The sequence below is a fragment of the Ptychodera flava genome, chromosome 7, assembly GCF_041260155.1.
Source record: "Ptychodera flava strain L36383 chromosome 7, AS_Pfla_20210202, whole genome shotgun sequence".
NCBI classification, from domain to species: Eukaryota; Metazoa; Hemichordata; class Enteropneusta; family Ptychoderidae; genus Ptychodera; species Ptychodera flava.
Window position 1 is genome coordinate 43,415,893 of NC_091934.1, and position 18,408 is coordinate 43,434,300.

Sequence of the window (18,408 nt, forward strand, 5' to 3'; positions counted from 1 at the left end):
ATACTTATCACGCCTTTACTTCTGATAACGATTGTCCCGTAGCGTTATGACCCTAAGGTCGTACTGCTAGGCTAAAGGTCGTAGGTCAGATGTCTTTGTATTTCTCTTCAAGTTTTTATACTTCTCATTCCAATATTTCCTATATTATAGATCCATTCTACAGGTGAAAATCACATTCTAAACATTTGCGAAACTAAAATCGGGTAAGTCACATGACGTCAGCTACTATGACGTCTTATCCGCCATTATCCGATTCGACCTCGTCAGGTGGGGGATCTACGTCATCGCATTGACTACCCAGTAGGTCGACGTGAACAATCCAAACAGAGTAACAAACTAATCAAGTCCTTTCATTGTTCCTGAATTATTTCGGACGACCAAATTGTTGACATACAAATAACGATACGGAATTTTCGAGTGGTAGCATTATTCCACTTGTGTTCTCAAAATGAATGGTGTTATTACCGGGTACAAAACTTCACTAACGTAGGTACAATATAAATTATTGTGCAAGTCACAAGATACTAACATATCAGGACCGTGCAATATGATCGTAAATATCTTCCTGGAACAAATGTCATAATCAGCATCATAGTGGTAATTTTAGTCGTATTAGCACGTACAGTATGACTTGAATAGCAAGAAGGATTTTTCAAACGTACAGGGTGTGGTACCTACTTGGAAAACCCTTGAAATATAGATTAAATATAAAACCATCCTATACGCACGTGTAGATGACAATACGTCAACGACATTTTGATTTGAAATCCAACAAGTTCGCTGGCTATAGAAGGCAGTAACAAGACGAAATGAAAAAATATAATTGACAATCCATGTGACTTTAGAGGAGCTGGTTTTTATCAGCTTTTTCTCTGAGCAAATTGACTAACTGTGTATAACTTTCAAAGGAGAACAATAGACCAAAATCACATATAAGTAGTCAATGTCAACAACTAACAATACGAGAATCGACGATTGAGGGCTGCCCCTTCCTGTGTTGGTATACATGCATGGGACTGTTTTTTGTGTGCTGAGTTGGTTTACATATTGGCATAACTTTGATAGTCTTATATTTGACCGTGAACTTTATGTTAGTAACAAAGGGTATGTGATTGCTTGACACACTTAAATTTTTATCAGAGAGCATGTGCTGATATCGCCACTGTCGAAGTGAACCGCAAATCCGGGCATTAAGTCTCTATGAATTAAACATTTTAACAATCGGCGATGCTGTCTCGATCATGATACTGTGTTTTGTCACGGTAATGATATCACGTCATTGTCGACGACAGTTGTAGGCACTATCCACTACACAGTCCCCCTCTGAATTTCTAGGATGGGGTATCATGTAGCATGCTTTCCATTCTTTCCACATTTTTCTTCAGTGTAAACATTTGTAGGTATCCTTCTGCCATAAGGGTCTCTAGTGAATTCTTAATGGCACCTTAGAACAATGACTCCATACCGTCGACCCTTACCCCTTCCTTGCACTGTAACCTCAGGTGTCAGAGCTATTTATAGACCTGCCACCACAAGACAGTTACGCATTGGCTCTAGGAGAGGCACCAAAATATGCGTTAAATGGCTTCCAGTTTTTAGCTCATATTTGGTTTATATATAAATACCAAAAAGAGCTTATATGATGAGTCTAAGTGGCGTCTGTGTCTGTATATTTGTGGGTGTGTGCGGATGTATGTCCGTCACACACAAAGGCTCCCATACCGCCAAAGCTACCGTCTCAGTATTTGGTGTACAGGTAGATGTAGGGGTTGAGATGTGAATTTGTTCAAATGAACACATCAGTGTCAAAAATGTGCAAATGAGGTAAGAAAAAGCGAAATTCTGAAACAGGCTTGACACAGGCTTACTTTACTGACTTGAGTCATTTCCTGTCATTGTTTATGAACTGTTACATATTAACAGACCTGCTCAAACCATAGACAGTAGAGGGGAGGAAGACCGTCAGTAGAGGGGAGGAAGACCGTCTATGGTCAAACTAAGGGGACTAGCTGCCTTTCTGCTATGCATGTGCTAAAGTTGACCTCCAGTACCTAAAGTTTCAGACCTTAATTACTTTTGTCATTCTTGTTTTCTGGTTTAAATATTTCTTGTTGTTTTTCTGGTTGTACTGTGCAGAAATCATTGTCATAACATCAACGTAGAATTTTTCTGCACTGAACAGATAGAAACAACATACATTGTTGATCTTTGGGGCATACTGGTATGTACCAATTCTGATCAAATTTGAGCGACACCGTATAATTGCGGTATTTTGGTTATAGTACGTTCCATGTTCGTGCAATACGTCAAACTGTGTTTACTTAAACTAGTTATAATTTGATGATCTTTTCTGGGCAAGTTTTGCGACATAATTTTTTACTTCAAAACAAGTGCCTTGCCGCTATGATCAGACAAGGGTTCACTCTTTACGTATATTGTTAATTCAACAGGTGATATACATCATGGTATGCATGGCCACACAGGTCTTTGCATCGGACGGGGATTTACCGGGAGAAATTTGCCACACAGGCGCCGAAAACAAGTACCGACAGAGTTGGGTGTTTGTTGATGGTGTAAAACGATGCTGTGATACCTGCAGGAGAGGTAAGAAACAAAACTTACTTCATGCCGTCTTGTGTAGGGTCAGTTTCACGCAGCTCGGTTCAGCACGCATTAAGAAACTGTTCCTAACAGTATGTGTGTATCAGAGTTACCTAGACCACTGAAACTGGCCATTCAAGAAGTCCATCCATGGCGAAAATTGAGTACAGTACCAAACTTACTTGCTATGCCCTTACAATTATTTTATATAATTTTGAACCTAGTCGAGGTCGAATACAAATTTATCACACAACGAGTTGAACTCTCTGCTGATAGTGCGGTAAAGCAATCGAAATAAACTGAGCATTACAGCCAGCATCATTTACCACGATGGGGAGACTGTGGAGTGTTTGTGACATATTTCAACAGAATGTCTTTTGATACCTCAGAACTAAACTCAAGTGCGCTATGTATCTCGTGCTTTCAAAACCAAATAAAACCAAATAATATGACTTTTTGGATTTCCAAGCGTTAAGCTGTGAATACCACTCTTTTGTTTGTGTGCAAATTGGATAAAACTATCAAAACCTTGAATGAAGCTTCACAAAATTCGAAAGAAGGTTGCAATAAGGGTGAAATTATTTTCGAAGTTCAATGCGCAGCCGACCTTTCATTGGAAAATTATAATCAATAATATTGTGACATGGCAAATGTGAAAATCCGAATCACACTAGATTTGTTTACAACATATCAGAATTGAAGTGTGCACAACTAAAAGTAAGATCTGCTTTGTACAGAATTATCTTAAACTTGACCTTAAACTTGACCATTGCAGGAGATTACATGAAGAAAGTGTGTGATATTGACAAACCGCACACAACGACGTGTATTCAATGTCCCTATGGAACGTACACTGACCTTCCAAATCTGAGAGAAAGATGTATGCCACTTGTTCGTTGTGACTATGCCAGACACATGGTGGTGAAAATTCCAGGTTCCAGAATCAGAGATTACGTGTGTGAGTGTCAGCCTGGGTACTACGAACTGCAGAGCAGAATTTGCAAGCAGTGGACAGAATGTCCAAGGGGAAGCGGTGTTTTGATACCAGGTAACCAGTTGGTGCATTTTACCTGATAACTCCTGTAGAATGAGAGGGTTAGGTCGAGCTACAGTGAATCTGTGACACTCAATGTCTATTCGCCATCAAAGCAAAATTCTAGATTTATGATGTCATAAATATGAAATAGTCATAATGCAATTGTTGGGACGACTTGAGTTTATTTTGTTTTGTGTTTTGTTTTTCTCATAATATTTTATAACGGATTCAAGAGTGCAGCATGAATATCTATTCTAGTGTACGAAGAAATGCCCTCTTACTTTTTAAAAAGAGATGAACAGTGATAGCTAAACAGATGCACATTGTGACCCATTTCATCATACACTTTGCCTTTAGTTAAATGACTGTTTAATGTACGGTGTTCAAGTGCTATGATTAGAGCCTCTTCTATGTTATTGTTACTAACACGTGGTATACATTTTCTGAGATCAGTGCCTGTAGTATGTTTTTCAAATCAGTGATAAAACGCTTCAATGTCTTGCTTATCAACACAGTTTGTGCGGACAATATTTTAAAATATGTATGCTGTAATGAAACCTGTTGTACATGTACACATGTAAAGATACACATAGTTACATAAGTAGAGTAATAGGTGAGGTCAGATACATTAACTCAGCGCACAAATTCAAATACACCCACATCCACTCTGTGTCTGCTATGCTTGACTATCTAAAATTTGTATATATTTTCGCTTCCTGAAGGTAACTCGACCAGTGACATCGTCTGCCACGTCTGTCCAAAGGGAACATTTGCGAATGAGTTTGATAGAACACCAAAATGTCTGGAACACACAAAGTAAGATTTTTTTGTCGAATGCTGTGGAAAACTTGTGATCTCTTTTCGCTATAACTCCTGACGATTCTGGAATTACAAACTTTGATCTCTTGATCATTCTTATGCTATTGTCAAATTCATTAGGAATATCAAGAAATGTTTGCCCTCATTTGAATCAACGGGAACCGGGTATCAGCATAAACTTTGTCTTTGTGTATCGTTATGTTTTCAGTTGTGAAAGTCAAGGCTTGTTGACATTGAAGAATGGGACATCTGTATCAGATGCGATCTGTCACTCACTGACATTAAGCTTACCGACGCCATCCCAAGGTATGCCTTTGTGTACTTAAGTCTTATCTTCGCCAAAAACACCCGCCTTTCTCTGTCCTTATGTTAGATTTCACCCATCGAGAGGATGTATTCACAAACACCTCTGGATAGGGCGGGAAAATCTGAAAATAAAGTTTTTCTCCTTTTCAGATCCACCGAGTTCTCCCTTCCCGTCATGCTCCCCTGCCGACTACAAAATGGCCCCGGCCAAATCTTATCGTGGCATGTTTTAATTTCTGCACCGTGAAGTCCTTAAAAGTAACCTAAGCTGAGTCACTTGTAAACTTTGTCTTTAAATATGCTGTAATTTGGCCCTTATGATTTAATGTTACCAAAGTTATGGTCAGAACGGGAACTTTTGCAATGGTTTCCTAATTATGAAAAGTTGCGGCTACTTCTTTAAGTAACTGTATTTTACATGATAAGAACATAATGCTCTATTGTGTTCATTATGCACTCTGTACGCTTGTATAAAAGCATACCTTTTTGTGAAATGCTTCAAAGTGGTGATCCACCAGTTTATTTTATAAAGTTCGTGTTCATGATATTGTTCTGAAGTATATAAATTTTACTTACTAGACCTCAGAGTACTTATTCTCTTTCGTTTTCCAGCGCGAATGTTCATAATTACATATTGTAATGAAAAGTATATTAATGAATAATATGGGATGGTGTTTTAACTCCACTTTCTCATCAAGTCGTGTAACTGTCTTTGGAGACTTCCATCCAATGGAGGAAGTTTGGTCATAAATTTAAACTCATGAGATCAAGTAATTTCCTATACATTGATTTGTCTTTTCCTCGTACAATTCACATTGAAAGCATTTAAATTGGTACAGTTCATTAAGATAAATATATAAATAAATACATAAATAAATAAATAATAAGTAAATAAATGAATGAATAAATAAATAAATAAATAAATAAATATCAGTTAATTTTCTTATAAGATACTATTTTGTCTCAGGAAAGTTCCATAAACACGGTACATATTTGTCATTCATTGTGTTTTCCAGCCCCTGCATCAACCACGACCACTACGCAATCAAAATATTGTTCATTGCTTCCGACGTTAGGTCAGATTTTTCAAGTCTCTGCCAATAATTCTCTTTCTCTGTGGTGTTTGTGGATGCTGCCTTCAGTGTATAAAATAAATCAGACAATCTAACGATATTTGAACAATGTGACAAATCAGACAATAATTTTACGAGATAGAGTATTCTTTTTTCTAATTTGAAACAAACTTCTGACCAATATCGATCATAGAAAAGCACTTTATTGAAGTAAAAAAATCGGCAATAAAGCGATATTTTTACATTTAATGTCGTTATGCCACAAGTTGGCTTAATTATAAATATTGTCTTACTGACGGAAAGACGTATCAAAAAACTTCATATATTTATTAATCGATTTAGGACTGTATATTTCGTTATCATTTCTGATCGTTGGAATCACCTCATAATGTAGTCTTGACTCTCAAAGCATTGAAACATTGTCATTCTATTCTTAAGGAGGGAGATTACCCAAAAAGATAAAGCACTGTCATTTTCACTATAATGACGTATGCTGCTGAGAGAGGCGTGTAGACAAAAAAAAATGGTTTGACATATTGATATATTTGACATCGAATTATCCCTCATCCCATCATTTTAATGTTAAATCTCATCCTTTCATTTCAATGATTAAATAGACCATTTTAATCTATTGTTTACTGTTACTGGTATATTGGATTATTTTGTCCAGTTCATCTTCTGATATTATTAGCATGATATATTATTGGTAATGTAATCTATCTATTTTTAGAAATCCCGTCATCCAGCTCAGTACTCCCTCTGAAGACTCATGATTCGAGCAAATTAACAATGACAACATTGGTGCTGGTTGTCTTTATTGTGGCTGTCATCATTACTGTGACTATCATAGCAATTGTCTGTTGGCGATCATCTGGCTCCTCCGGTAGGTTCTGCTTTGTACATTTGAAGCACAGGCCTCTCCAGAAATAATACATAAAAAATGAAATCAGCAATTTTAGATGAGTATACATACGCATATCAAAACGATAATGACTGCTATTTTTCCTCGTTAATTGCAATGCAAGATGGTTCATGCAGATATATTGCGCACCCAGTGAATTAAACATGGCGGTTTGGATGGCAGCGTTGCTAGTGAGCGGCGATATATTAAAATTCCTCTTACGATAAACATAAACATCAAAGCTCTTAAAACTACCACAGGTACTATTTTTACGTTGTTACAATCTTTATTTACAACTATGAACTATGAAGACCGTATTCATTGTTGACTACAGTATCGGTGATATTTGTTTGAAACCTTTGTATCGAGTGCCAACTAAGAATTTGTATCTGAGATATATCGTAGAGGCAGTTTGCACATTGACATGCCGATGGTTCTATCTGTTTTCAGGAAACACACAGCAGCATTCGAAATTAGCTCAGGAGCCTTCAGAGTCAGGAATGTATACTTGCCCTCAAAGTGACACCAGTATTGCAGGAACAGATTATTTACCAGCGGGTGCTGAAGCGTCAACGTAAGTAATTTAAGCCTTAATACTTTTATATTATCAGTGAGGATGTTGTTGTTGTTGATGATGATGATGATGATGATGATGGTGATATTGGTAGTGTTTCTGCTGTTGTTGTTTGTGTTGTTGTTGTTGTTGTTGTTGTTGTTGTTGTTTTAAGCATCACGGGAAGAGCCCCAATCACGGCTTAATCAATGACGGGTGTCGACCTTGATACTTTTAACACGATTGGAACTAATTTGGGATAATTGGATGGTGAATTAATGTCGAATTGATCTACAAATTTTATTTCATCTGCTTTTCTTTTTATATTACACACTCGTTTTAATGAGTAATTTGCAATATTGAAACATTCAGCTATATGGCACCTAAAACTTTTGAGAAATTTGCATAATATGAAAATCCAATTATCCCATATTAGTTCCAATCTTGTTTTTTGTAATGCTTGAATAAAGCTCATGCTGTAAATATTCGGGTCAGAGAGAAGACAGCAATAATATGAAACAATTTGAATTGATCTGAATAGAAGAAACTAGCCTTTGTCATCTCCCTGTTTGTTGTAGTTATCCTCCGATGGAACCCCATCGAAGCTGTCACGGAAATTTGGTCACGCCAGCACAAGCGAAGGAACCGAATGGTACGAATCGGGGTATCCGACACCCAGCAAGTCAGTTCAGTTCGGATGTATTAAATATGCCAAGACCCACTCATTGGAACAGTGTCAATGAATCTTCAGACACAACACTTCGACGTGACCAGTCAGGCTTTCCTCACGATCCATTTCAAGGTAATCCCCATACTACTTTCCTTATACCGGCAATCTGGTACTTATATACAGAATATCGGCTGCGAACATCAATTTTAAAGTGCTTGTGGATTATGATTAAAATAAAACTCTGCCTACATGAATTTTGAGAATCTATATGACTGATTACTCATTTTCTATGCTATAGCACTGTCAATGAGCAATTTGAAATGATCAGTGCATTCAATAAAATATTCAGGAACTTTAATGACAGTAACAGAACTTTGAACTATACTCTATTGCAGATTCAAGTTCTGTATTCGGACTCTCAGAAGCTGGTAGTCACCCAAGTAGGACGACGCAGGCCGACCTTCGTAAGTATGCGATGAGCAATCATTCTGCTTTCTCTAAACATGTCTTTGTTTGCAGACCTATGAATGTAAACATGAATTTCTGGCGTCACCATGGAGTCTTTGGTAAATACATATTCTTTTCATGCTTTGGTTGAGCTAGTATCGTGTAATTTGCTGATCATAGTGAAATTAAAATTGTCTGTAACATTACAAGGGAAACATAACATTTCAGTCGAGAACCTTTTAGTTTTCGATTTCATTTCCATAGTCGTCATAAAGTTCGGTAACTGCACACGCTGAAGCGCAAAAACATGACATAATGCCAAAGTGATAGGCGCTCGGATTCTTGGAAACGTTAAATCTTGTAATTTCTTATCGGTGTGATTGTTGCCGGTTGCGTTTGTCAGTCAGTTCCATAATCGTGTTTTTCACAGCTAATTAGAACACACCTACCAATCATTAAAAATTATAATCTAATATTGTTTGCATAAAACTAAAAACAAAAACTTCCAGGTGAAGATCAAATCATAGACAGTATGGGGTAACTGTATTGCCTTTTTATCTCTTGATGATAATATCATTATTTTTTGGAAATTTTACGACCAAAGATACATATCTTGTCTTGTCTTTCAGGACGTATTCGCCGCACTGGTGACGATGGCATGCCCGGTTCCGGATCTGATTACGCGCTGAAAGATAGAAATGTACACAGACAGGCTGAACAACCCCCATCACTAGCGTTGTAATAACATCAAAACAACAGAAGGGTATTAAACAATAAACGACGGTATACCATGGGATTTTGACCAGGTCACGACATATATGCACAAGCGTTAGGGAGTGCATATGCATATATAGAGTGAAGTCAATTCGCGGTAAAACTCGTAAAGATTTTCGAGTCTCTCTATGGCTAGGGGAAAGAAAACAAAGAAAGCGGTATTTTTGTATTTTTCCTTTCCATGTACGCAAATAATCTCCCTCTGTTTTCAGTTTATAAGTATGCATGCGTGTTCTATCCAAAGTAAATACACGCTACGCCGATATAATTACTTAGTTGGCAACAATGTAACAAACCACAGAACTTGTTATATTTGTCCAAATCTTTCGCGCCACTTTTGTTACGCAGACATTGTGCTATTTAATTGAGTTCACGCCAAATCGAATCGCTAATTACAATCCCTGCAAAAATTGGACACGTGGGTTTGTTTTTGGTTCGTTTGTTTTTACGAAAAACCGCCCGAAAACAGAACAAGATGTTATTCGGATGTGGTAGCACGCCACCAACGTCGGACAAGTCAGTTTCTATCCAATTTTACCAGCCAATTGTTAATCATTGTTTAAAAGTTGTTTACGGAAATATAAAATGTATCGCGTGCACATTTCAGCAAGATCGATTCCACGTCATTGGTCAACGCATCGGTCTCGGTTGGCACTGAAATTAACGAGTTTGGGGGTAAACGTTCTCCGAGATCATGACCTTAGGTGAATACATTATTGTATATGCATCCATGCGAAAAAAAAATTTTAGGTTCATGGGAAAAAAAAAATTTAGGTTTTCATGGAATTTTTAAAGCTTTCATTTGAATAGAAGTGGCTTTTTTGAGTTTGAAACGCTTCTTAGACACTGAAAATTAGCTTTAAAACTTGTGAAAATTCTCTATGTGATTACAAAGCGTGTGCCTTGCAAAGAATTGGGGGCAGTCACGCTGAAACGAATGGACGCAATTAACCCCCCAACCACCACCACCCCCCAACCACCACCCCACCCCCGGTTTGGTGAGAAGGGTACCCTCGTTCTGTTATAACCTTTAAGGAATGATTAGCTATGCAAAGAGAATGGGCTTATGGACTAGTTATCTTCTGATAAAAAAAAAAAAACATGAAAAAGTGTCCTTATCTCATTTTACATATAAATGTGAGGTGAAAGGTAAACTGTTGGACGCGTTTTGCCACGGATTATATAACTTTCAAATAACCATTCCCATAAATGAAATTGTTAACACTTTCATAGGAAAAAGATAGATATTTCAGATAAGAGGATATTAATGTACATATGAATATCGGTAAATTTAAGGTAATTTGTTTCCATGGTATCAAACTTTACACGATGACTCAGATCTTTCTCTTGATTTTGAAAGAAAATGGCTGAGTTTCCTTGAGGAAAGTTTGAGCAAAAGTTTAACATTGGAAAAATTGCTTAAACTTTTGATCTAAATATTTCGAAGACAGGAAATACTTTGTCGTTAAAATGTTAACATTTAGCGAGGCAATTTAGCTGTGTTGAAAGAGATTACAGTTACAACAGAAACCGTCTGCCGGAAACATATATTTCTCTCTTATTATACAATTTTCTGTTAGTAAATCCTTATATAATTTGTAATTGTATTCTCATTCACTCGTCAAACATTTAAAGTAACGAGGAAAGCGTGTGTCAAATCCACGGGTGCTTGCATCGTTGCTTGGATAGTCGATCGAAGGGCCGGGAACGAACTGCCGAAGGCCCGACCACGGTAGTATTAGTGTAAAGAATAGAAGGTATGATAGACCATGAATAGAAGGTAACATCAGATGGTCGAAATACCTTCAAAAGTTGAAATATTTACTCTGGTCACTGCATTTAACTGATACATGCCAAATTCAGGTTGTCAGTACGCCATTGAGATGTATACTTTCACTCCCATAATCCTTTGTATTTGAACGATCCCCACTGCTGTCCAATGACAGACTGGCAAGTAAGAAGAAAGAAGAAAGAAAAACCCCAGAAACAGAAACAGAAAGATTCACATGACCAACACTTTACTCTTGAGGGCGTCCTATTTTTTCACGTTTCATTAAGGCCATAGCCATTACTGATTGTTGTACTTATTCGTCCACGTCAATATTAATGCTCTTCATGTGCAATTAAATAACGACTTAACAGTACGCAATAACCGTCACATACCCTAAAATCCTTGAACATGCAGAAGAATCGTTGGAACTCGATTACAGAAGGTTCCTCATAGTTCACAGAGTTGATCTGTCAGTCATTTTTGTTAAATCCATGATTGAACGGTCACAATAAGCTTTACTACCGCACTTACGCGTTTGTTTTTATACTTCTCACACCAGTGTACCTTGCAAGTTACACCGCTCCTTTTCACACTAGCGTACATTCCACGCAAAGTTTTCGTACAATATTTCACCAGCGGTAAGCCTCGATTTGACGATATTTGCTACCGTTTCTCCGTCCAAAACCTTGCCACTTAATCGGGAAAATCATGCTTTTGTTTATTTTTTAAATATTTATATTTGATCCATAGTGTTATCATTTTCTTAATCTGACACTATGTCTCACAAATTTTCCTTATGTTTACATTTTTATAATTCTGTTTTGTCTTTTGTTATCTTGTTTTTTATGATTTCTATATATGGTTATTTCTGACAGTCTGAATAGTCATATTTTTGTTCTTCATTTATCACTGTAGTTTATTTAATTTGAAAAGAAAGGCATTTTTATATTTTTCTGATGATAACAGCATAAGATGATCAGAAGTTCATTCTTTATTTATCTTCGTGGTGTAATTTTTCATGAATTAAAGATATTATGTTAAATTGATATGAGATTTTAAGAGGGTAGAAGGGGTTAATACATGTATGTTGGTTTTTATCGATCCATGTTCAAGCGATTGTTGATGAAGGTAGAGCGGCTACATCATCAATAAAGCGATCTGTAACTTCAGGGGAGTTTGGTCATGTAAAGTAGAATATTCAACTGTTGTATATATTATGATACGACAAATAGTGTACCCATTGCGGGTTCCAGAAACTCAATACTCTTTGACCTGTTGGCTTAAACATCCGCCCAATATTCAAATAAGTTCCCACAGCGCCCTCTCAGTCCATCTCCCGAGGTATAAATAGCAATTCACCTGCATATCCGCACGCCAGATTCCAACCTTGGGCGTCGGACTGCAAGGTGGGTACATCATTTCCAATCGATCGACTTTCTCAGAAAATTCCACAGTTTAAAGTTTCGTAAAAGCAATGTTTTCTTAATGTACAACATTTATTTATAAGCACGATCTTTGTATTTTCCGTTATACAGTACACCTGAAGAAGCTCCAGTTTTGGAGCGAAACGTTGTGTCACAAGTTCATTAAATACGTTCGGACCAAACAACTGGGTGTGGTAGTGTGTATCAATCATTATATATATATATATATATATATATATATATATATATATATATATAGATAGATAGATAGATAGATAGATAGATAGATAGATAGATAGATAGATAGATAGATAGATAGATAGATAGATAGATATAGATATATAACACGCCATATGTTCATTCAGTGTTGCAGTTAGCCAGAATGCGTCACGTGACGGGAAAATAGATGCGTCTTGTCCCGAAAGAATCAAAAAAGTGACGTTAAAGGGTATTTTTGAAAGACTATCTCACTAGAGAAATAGGTTTTGACCAAATTTTGAGGAGTATCCGGTCACATGATCGTAGTGTCCTCTCCAGCTTTGAAACAATGGATTTCCATTACAACATCGTACTAACTTGAGCATCTCATCGACGAAAAAGATTCAAGTGCAACCCAGGATGTTGCTATGTATGCTTGGTATTGCAAATCACAATAATACAATGGTATTACTGTTACCGCTGTGGAGAAATCGACCAGTAAACTTGTCACAATGGATTGTTGCGGTGCATTAAAACCTTACCCATGAGGATTCCTCTCAATTTCAAACAGCGTTTTTCATGCTAAGAAAGCGATCCAGCAATCTCCATATTATTGCATCGTTCCCCACGCCATTAAATTTTCACTGGTGCACTTTGATAAAGTTCCATATTACATCGCACTGGAATGTATATCGTATATCACAACTTCTACCAGTCTGAAGTCATCTAGTTCATTGACCAATAATTTTGTTCACTATTTGTTGCTTGCTTATATTGTGCCTACATCTTGATAATGTTTCTGAACTATTCATGCTCCATTATACCGATCACTTTTGGTTTTGGTTTTTAAGTATTGCATTGTGAGTAATCAGTCAGTCGATTTTTCAATTCTGTCAATTGTCTCTTTTTCCCTCCCATTCGTATAAGCTGCAGCTGATAAAATAATGTATATGTATTTTTTTAAGTTTAACAATAGTAATTCCTCTGTCTCATGTCATTTAAATACATTTAAAGGCAAGGGCGAATAAGAGGAGAGATTGCCTGATTGAATTAGTTTTTCTATTGCATATTTACAATACATGCCGGAAAATGCCGAGAGAGTTTGACCGGTTAAGAAGGGCTTGACTACGCAGTTTCTGCGTAGTGAAGCTTCATTACGTATTCATGGTGACCCTGGCCAGCTGTCAATAACTTTGGGGGCTTTTGTCTTTGGCCTGCTTTGCATATGCGTCGTTGGACACGACCTGCCAATCACCCAGGTAGTCAATTAAACTATTATTGACTGTTTACCGACCCAATTAACACTATCCAGCAGTATCAGTCATATTTAATCGCGTGGCCCGGGTGGGCACAAAGTAGGAACGCGTGTATTTCTGTGTGTACGTTTCACTTGTGGTGTTGTTTGTACCATCGTGTGTCCTTGTTTCACCTACAGCATTACCTTCAAGGTGACAGGCTTACTATTAATGTTCAGTATCATTGCACCGAGTTCTGAACACGGTGAAAACCACCTGTTTTGCCTACTAATTACTGCCCGTCGCTGCCCGTCCTGAATGTAGCCTATCTATAGCTACAGTAATCACATAAATCATTTATCAGTTTTGATATTTACTCCTAAATTGTAAGTTTGATCAAAATCGAGACCACATTCAAGGGCTATGCAGACTGTCCATGTAAGCACACACAGTGACAAGAAGGCGGCAAACACCTACTCACCAAGCACATCGAATCGGCGAAAAGAAGCATAAAAAGCTAGGCTTATCGCCAAAACAAACGCGCCAAGCGCTAACAAAAACCCATACCAAGCGGCCCTTTTCAGGGCCACCAAATACTCCAAAAAGGGAACTACCAAAAAATACGATAAGATGACATAGAACACACAAACACTTAAAAGAAATAACAAAAATCGTACACATAACAAACAACTGAAACACAACATTAAATACAAAATAAACAATCACAGTAACGTAACAGAAAACATGGCCGTGGAAATAAATCAGCTATTTCCAAAGAAAAGCCGACAACAACATGAAATTCAACAACAACCTATCAACGCTCAAACTATGAAACTCCGAAAAATAGTACTAGGCAAAAGCCTTAAAATTCATTGGACACCAACAAAACCAACAGAATAAAACCACCTCAGGATTTCAACAAATAAAGTCGTATAATGTGACTACGCTACATCGTGAGACACAAACAATCGCAACAACACCAATTCAAAGAAAAGTCAAATTGGACTCCACGAACAACAAAAAACAAAAACTTGAAAGCTATCTGAAGCTTCTAAACTCGCACTTCTAGAGATACCCTTTCAAACAAGGAAACAAAACATGTCGCGTGCCAAAAGAATCGCGATAAACCAGCTTGCAAACATTGGACAAATTTGGGAAAATAACCCTTCGACAAGGGTCGGTTTTTCGTTATTGTCAACACAAACGATTACGTACTCGAATGCGAAAGGCAATTACGTAACACTCAGTATTATACACAACAAGCCAGAACAAACAGTAAACAAAGTAAATGAACTATTAATTAAAATGTACGAGAACAAGCACATCAACCAGGATACTTGTAAGTATCTTGATCCAATAAACATAAATCCGTACCCCGCAGTGGTACTTATTGCCTAAAAATTCACAAACCTCCGCAAAAATCTAAAAGACACACCAGTCAAAACAAATTTACCGAAGTAAAGAAATATAGAACAAACAAACCGAACCACCAAACGGACTCACAACGTGACCAAAATTAATATACTTGCCTCGCTAATCGGAAAGCAAGACCACTAAAATGCATTAAAATAAATTTTCACAAACACAAACTAAGGAAAGAATCTACACTGCGACTGATGAGAAACCACACTCGGGTTCGAAACGCAAGCGTCAAAGGGCGACTCTATCAACTTTTGTAACAACATAGGTCCGGCTGCGTCTCGCCATAAGCTTTCCCCACACAAACAAAACATTACCGTACACACTAATCCAAACTTCTCTACAAATATCCAAAGCGAAACAAACATTTCATTAACACAAACAATCGGATAAGAATGTAGGAACACATTTCGAAACGAATCAAACACAAACTCGACACAAAAACATTTAGGATAGTTAGGTGGGGAGCCTGTTTCACATTTTTTACATCTCGCTATACTGTCTATGATTCTAAAAATAAAGTCATCTGCCACTTTTTCTGTATACGCGGTTTGGCAAAACTCATCTCTTCAATCGAAAGTCGGGCGATTTCATGGTTCTTTGGGGCACTTAAGTGTACGTCGAGCTTAAGGAATGTAGTTACATTCGCGATGTTTTATTCGAAAATTATTTATTCCTTCAAGGGCAAATGCACATAATTTATGCTGTTTGAAATACTGGCCGCTCATAAACAAGACAATAAACTCAATATATGTGCATTTTACTTATATTGTCAAAGTACCACCGACACCCACAAAAACCAAATGGTTCAGTCCAGGTATTTGCAACTCTGCCATCCGACTGGTCAACAGGAAATCAACCATAGGTGTCTTTTGGCACGCGTATACGCCAGTCACCTAGGCGACGGTAATCTGCACCACTTATCACCATCGGGAAGGTACTCCTCCCCATATACCACTGGTGATCCCACCCTCAAGGCACTGCGTCATTCGACCAAGCATTGTTATTGTAATTTCCTGCATAAAATTAACAGCGAGGTCAACCGGTCAACTCTCTCGGCATTTTCTCTCATGTTTGAATAACTCGACGCTGGTAATCTACTTCATGTACGATTGTGAACAACTTCGTTAGCCAAGGGTGTTTACTCGGGCACAGACCCTCTCTCAAAAGGTCAGGTAAACCATATCATGTTGACCTAACCAAGCCGTGCGGACTGGACGAATGGTTGTTTAATTAATTTTATGACCATGTTATACCGATGCAATATAGTGGATAAGCGATTTCTGTACATTATAGTGAGCTTGTCTGATGAAAATGTTTTCAATTGGTTATTTATTCGCCCGTTGAACGTATAAATAAATGAATTTGCGAGTAATTAGTGTGTAATGCTGTAATAGAGCTCAACTATTAACGGGGCAATCATGCCGGAAAATGCCGAGAGAGTTTGACCGGTTAAGAAGGGCTTGACTACGCAGTTTCTGCGTAGTGAAGCTTCATTACGTATTCATGGTGACCCCTGGCCAGCTGTCAATAACTTTGGGGGCTTTTGTCTTTTGGCCTGCTTTGCATATGCGTCGTTGGACACAACCTGCCAATCACCCAGGTAGTCAATTAAACTATTAATTGACTGTTTACCGACCCAATTAACACTATCCAGCAGTATCAGTCATATTTTAATCGCGTGGCCCGGGTGGGCACAACGTAGGAACGCGTGTATTTCTATGTGTACGTTTCACTTGTGGTGTTGTTTGTACCATGGAGGTAGGAAGTTTGTACCATCGTGCGTTTGAAGTAAGCTTACTTGTTTACCTACAGCATTACCTTCAAGGTGACAGGCTAACTATTAATGTTCAGTATCATTGCACCGAGTTCTGCCCACGGTGAAAACACCCTGTTTGCCACGGTCCCTCTGTGGAGGGACCGTGGTTTTGCCTACTAATTATGCCCGTCGCTGCCCGTCCTGAATGTAGCCTATCTATAGCTACAGTAATCAGTCAATATATAATACCCCGCGCCTTATAATTTTTATATAAACCACAGTCTCTCTATCCACGAGGGACTGTGTATAAACTTATAAAATCATAGTCCGTGCCGTAAAATTGTTGACTTTCGATGCGATATAGAGTTGATCGTTGAATCGCACCGGCGCATCCATATTTACTTGCCCCATAAGCCGGCCGCACACGAGAGAAATTAGCTGAGCAAAAAATCCTCGCGAGGAAAATTGCTCAGCAAACTTCTCTCCGTGTGCGGTCGATTTTTTGCGCGTTGCATCACTCTTTTGCGCGTTGAGTAAAATATCCAACATGTTTGATATTTTTTTCCTCGCGAGGAAAATTACTCACCGTGTGCGCTCGACTGAGTAATTTTACTCACGACTTTCTACCTACACGCATGCGTGGAATCACAGTACAGTACAAAATGGCTGCCCCTATGGAAAACGATAGTTATATTAATGATGCAGTTATTGAGGATAAATTCAGGGGTTTCATTGAGTTTTGAAGTAGGGGCTAGAATGGAAAAGTAGGCGGCTTCCAGCTGCCATGACCACAAAGCGGTGGTCGTCGGGGGAGGGTCCGGGAGGGGGTGTTCCCCTCCCGGCCAAAGGCCGGAAACCCTGAAAAATGAGCTAAAATTTACTTTTTACAGCTTACAGTCACTTGAATTTCTAATATTTTCAGGAGAATTGTCAGCAGTGTTCCAGGGCAATTTGTGTTCATATCATAAAAGCCATTTTCCTGGGAGATTAGGCCTAAATATGATAATTCATAATTAAAAATGATAAAATGTGGTAATGTTGACGATAATTTGAACAAAGAAAACTGAAGTCTTTAGAGCGTCTATGCTTTTAGGAGGTAAACTATAATAATTCACTATTATTAATGATATAAATTTGGTATGTACCGTACAGTGTTACATCTAGACAGGGAGATAGGGGATTCCCCCTCTGTTGAAATGTTGGCACCCCCAATTAATTTGTCAAGGGGACCACTCCCCCTTCCATGAAATGGTGCCAGTCACACCTTAGAGGTACAAGTAGAACACATGAACTGGTGAAATGCCCCGAAATTTTCTGGTAAAGGGGAAAAATCCCCCTTGTTGATGCCATCCTGGATGAAACACTTATATTTTAAGCACAGTAAATTAGAAACTTTTCATTAATGCATAATGTTATGCTTCA

The 18,408-nt window shown here is 37.9% G+C and overlaps 1 protein-coding gene across 1 annotated transcript; it reads left to right on the forward strand.

Moving 5' to 3' along the window:
* The first annotated feature begins 2,399 nt into the window (after nt 1-2,399).
* On the forward strand, nt 2,400-11,136 carry LOC139137633 (uncharacterized). The gene is made up of 9 exons (XM_070705827.1): nt 2,400-2,604; nt 3,377-3,649; nt 4,360-4,453; nt 4,665-4,762; nt 6,566-6,718; nt 7,187-7,310; nt 7,868-8,091; nt 8,355-8,423; nt 9,036-11,136. Exons 1-9 carry the CDS (start codon nt 2,463-2,465, stop codon nt 9,146-9,148), a joined length of 1,290 nt encoding a protein of 429 aa, XP_070561928.1. The 5' UTR covers nt 2,400-2,462; the 3' UTR covers nt 9,149-11,136.
* Nucleotides 11,137-18,408: the final 7,272 nt, after the last annotated feature.

Bases quoted from the DNA above. Each gene is read 5' to 3' on its own strand.
- LOC139137633 (XM_070705827.1), top strand. From the start codon at position 2,463: ATGGTATGCATGGCCACACAGGTCTTTGCATCGGACGGGGATTTACCG. The intron at 3,650-4,359 runs GTAACCAGTTGG...CGCTTCCTGAAG, and splicing joins AAGCGGTGTTTTGATACCAG to GTAACTCGACCAGTGACATC. The intron at 4,454-4,664 runs GTAAGATTTTTT...TTATGTTTTCAG, and splicing joins AAATGTCTGGAACACACAAA to TTGTGAAAGTCAAGGCTTGT.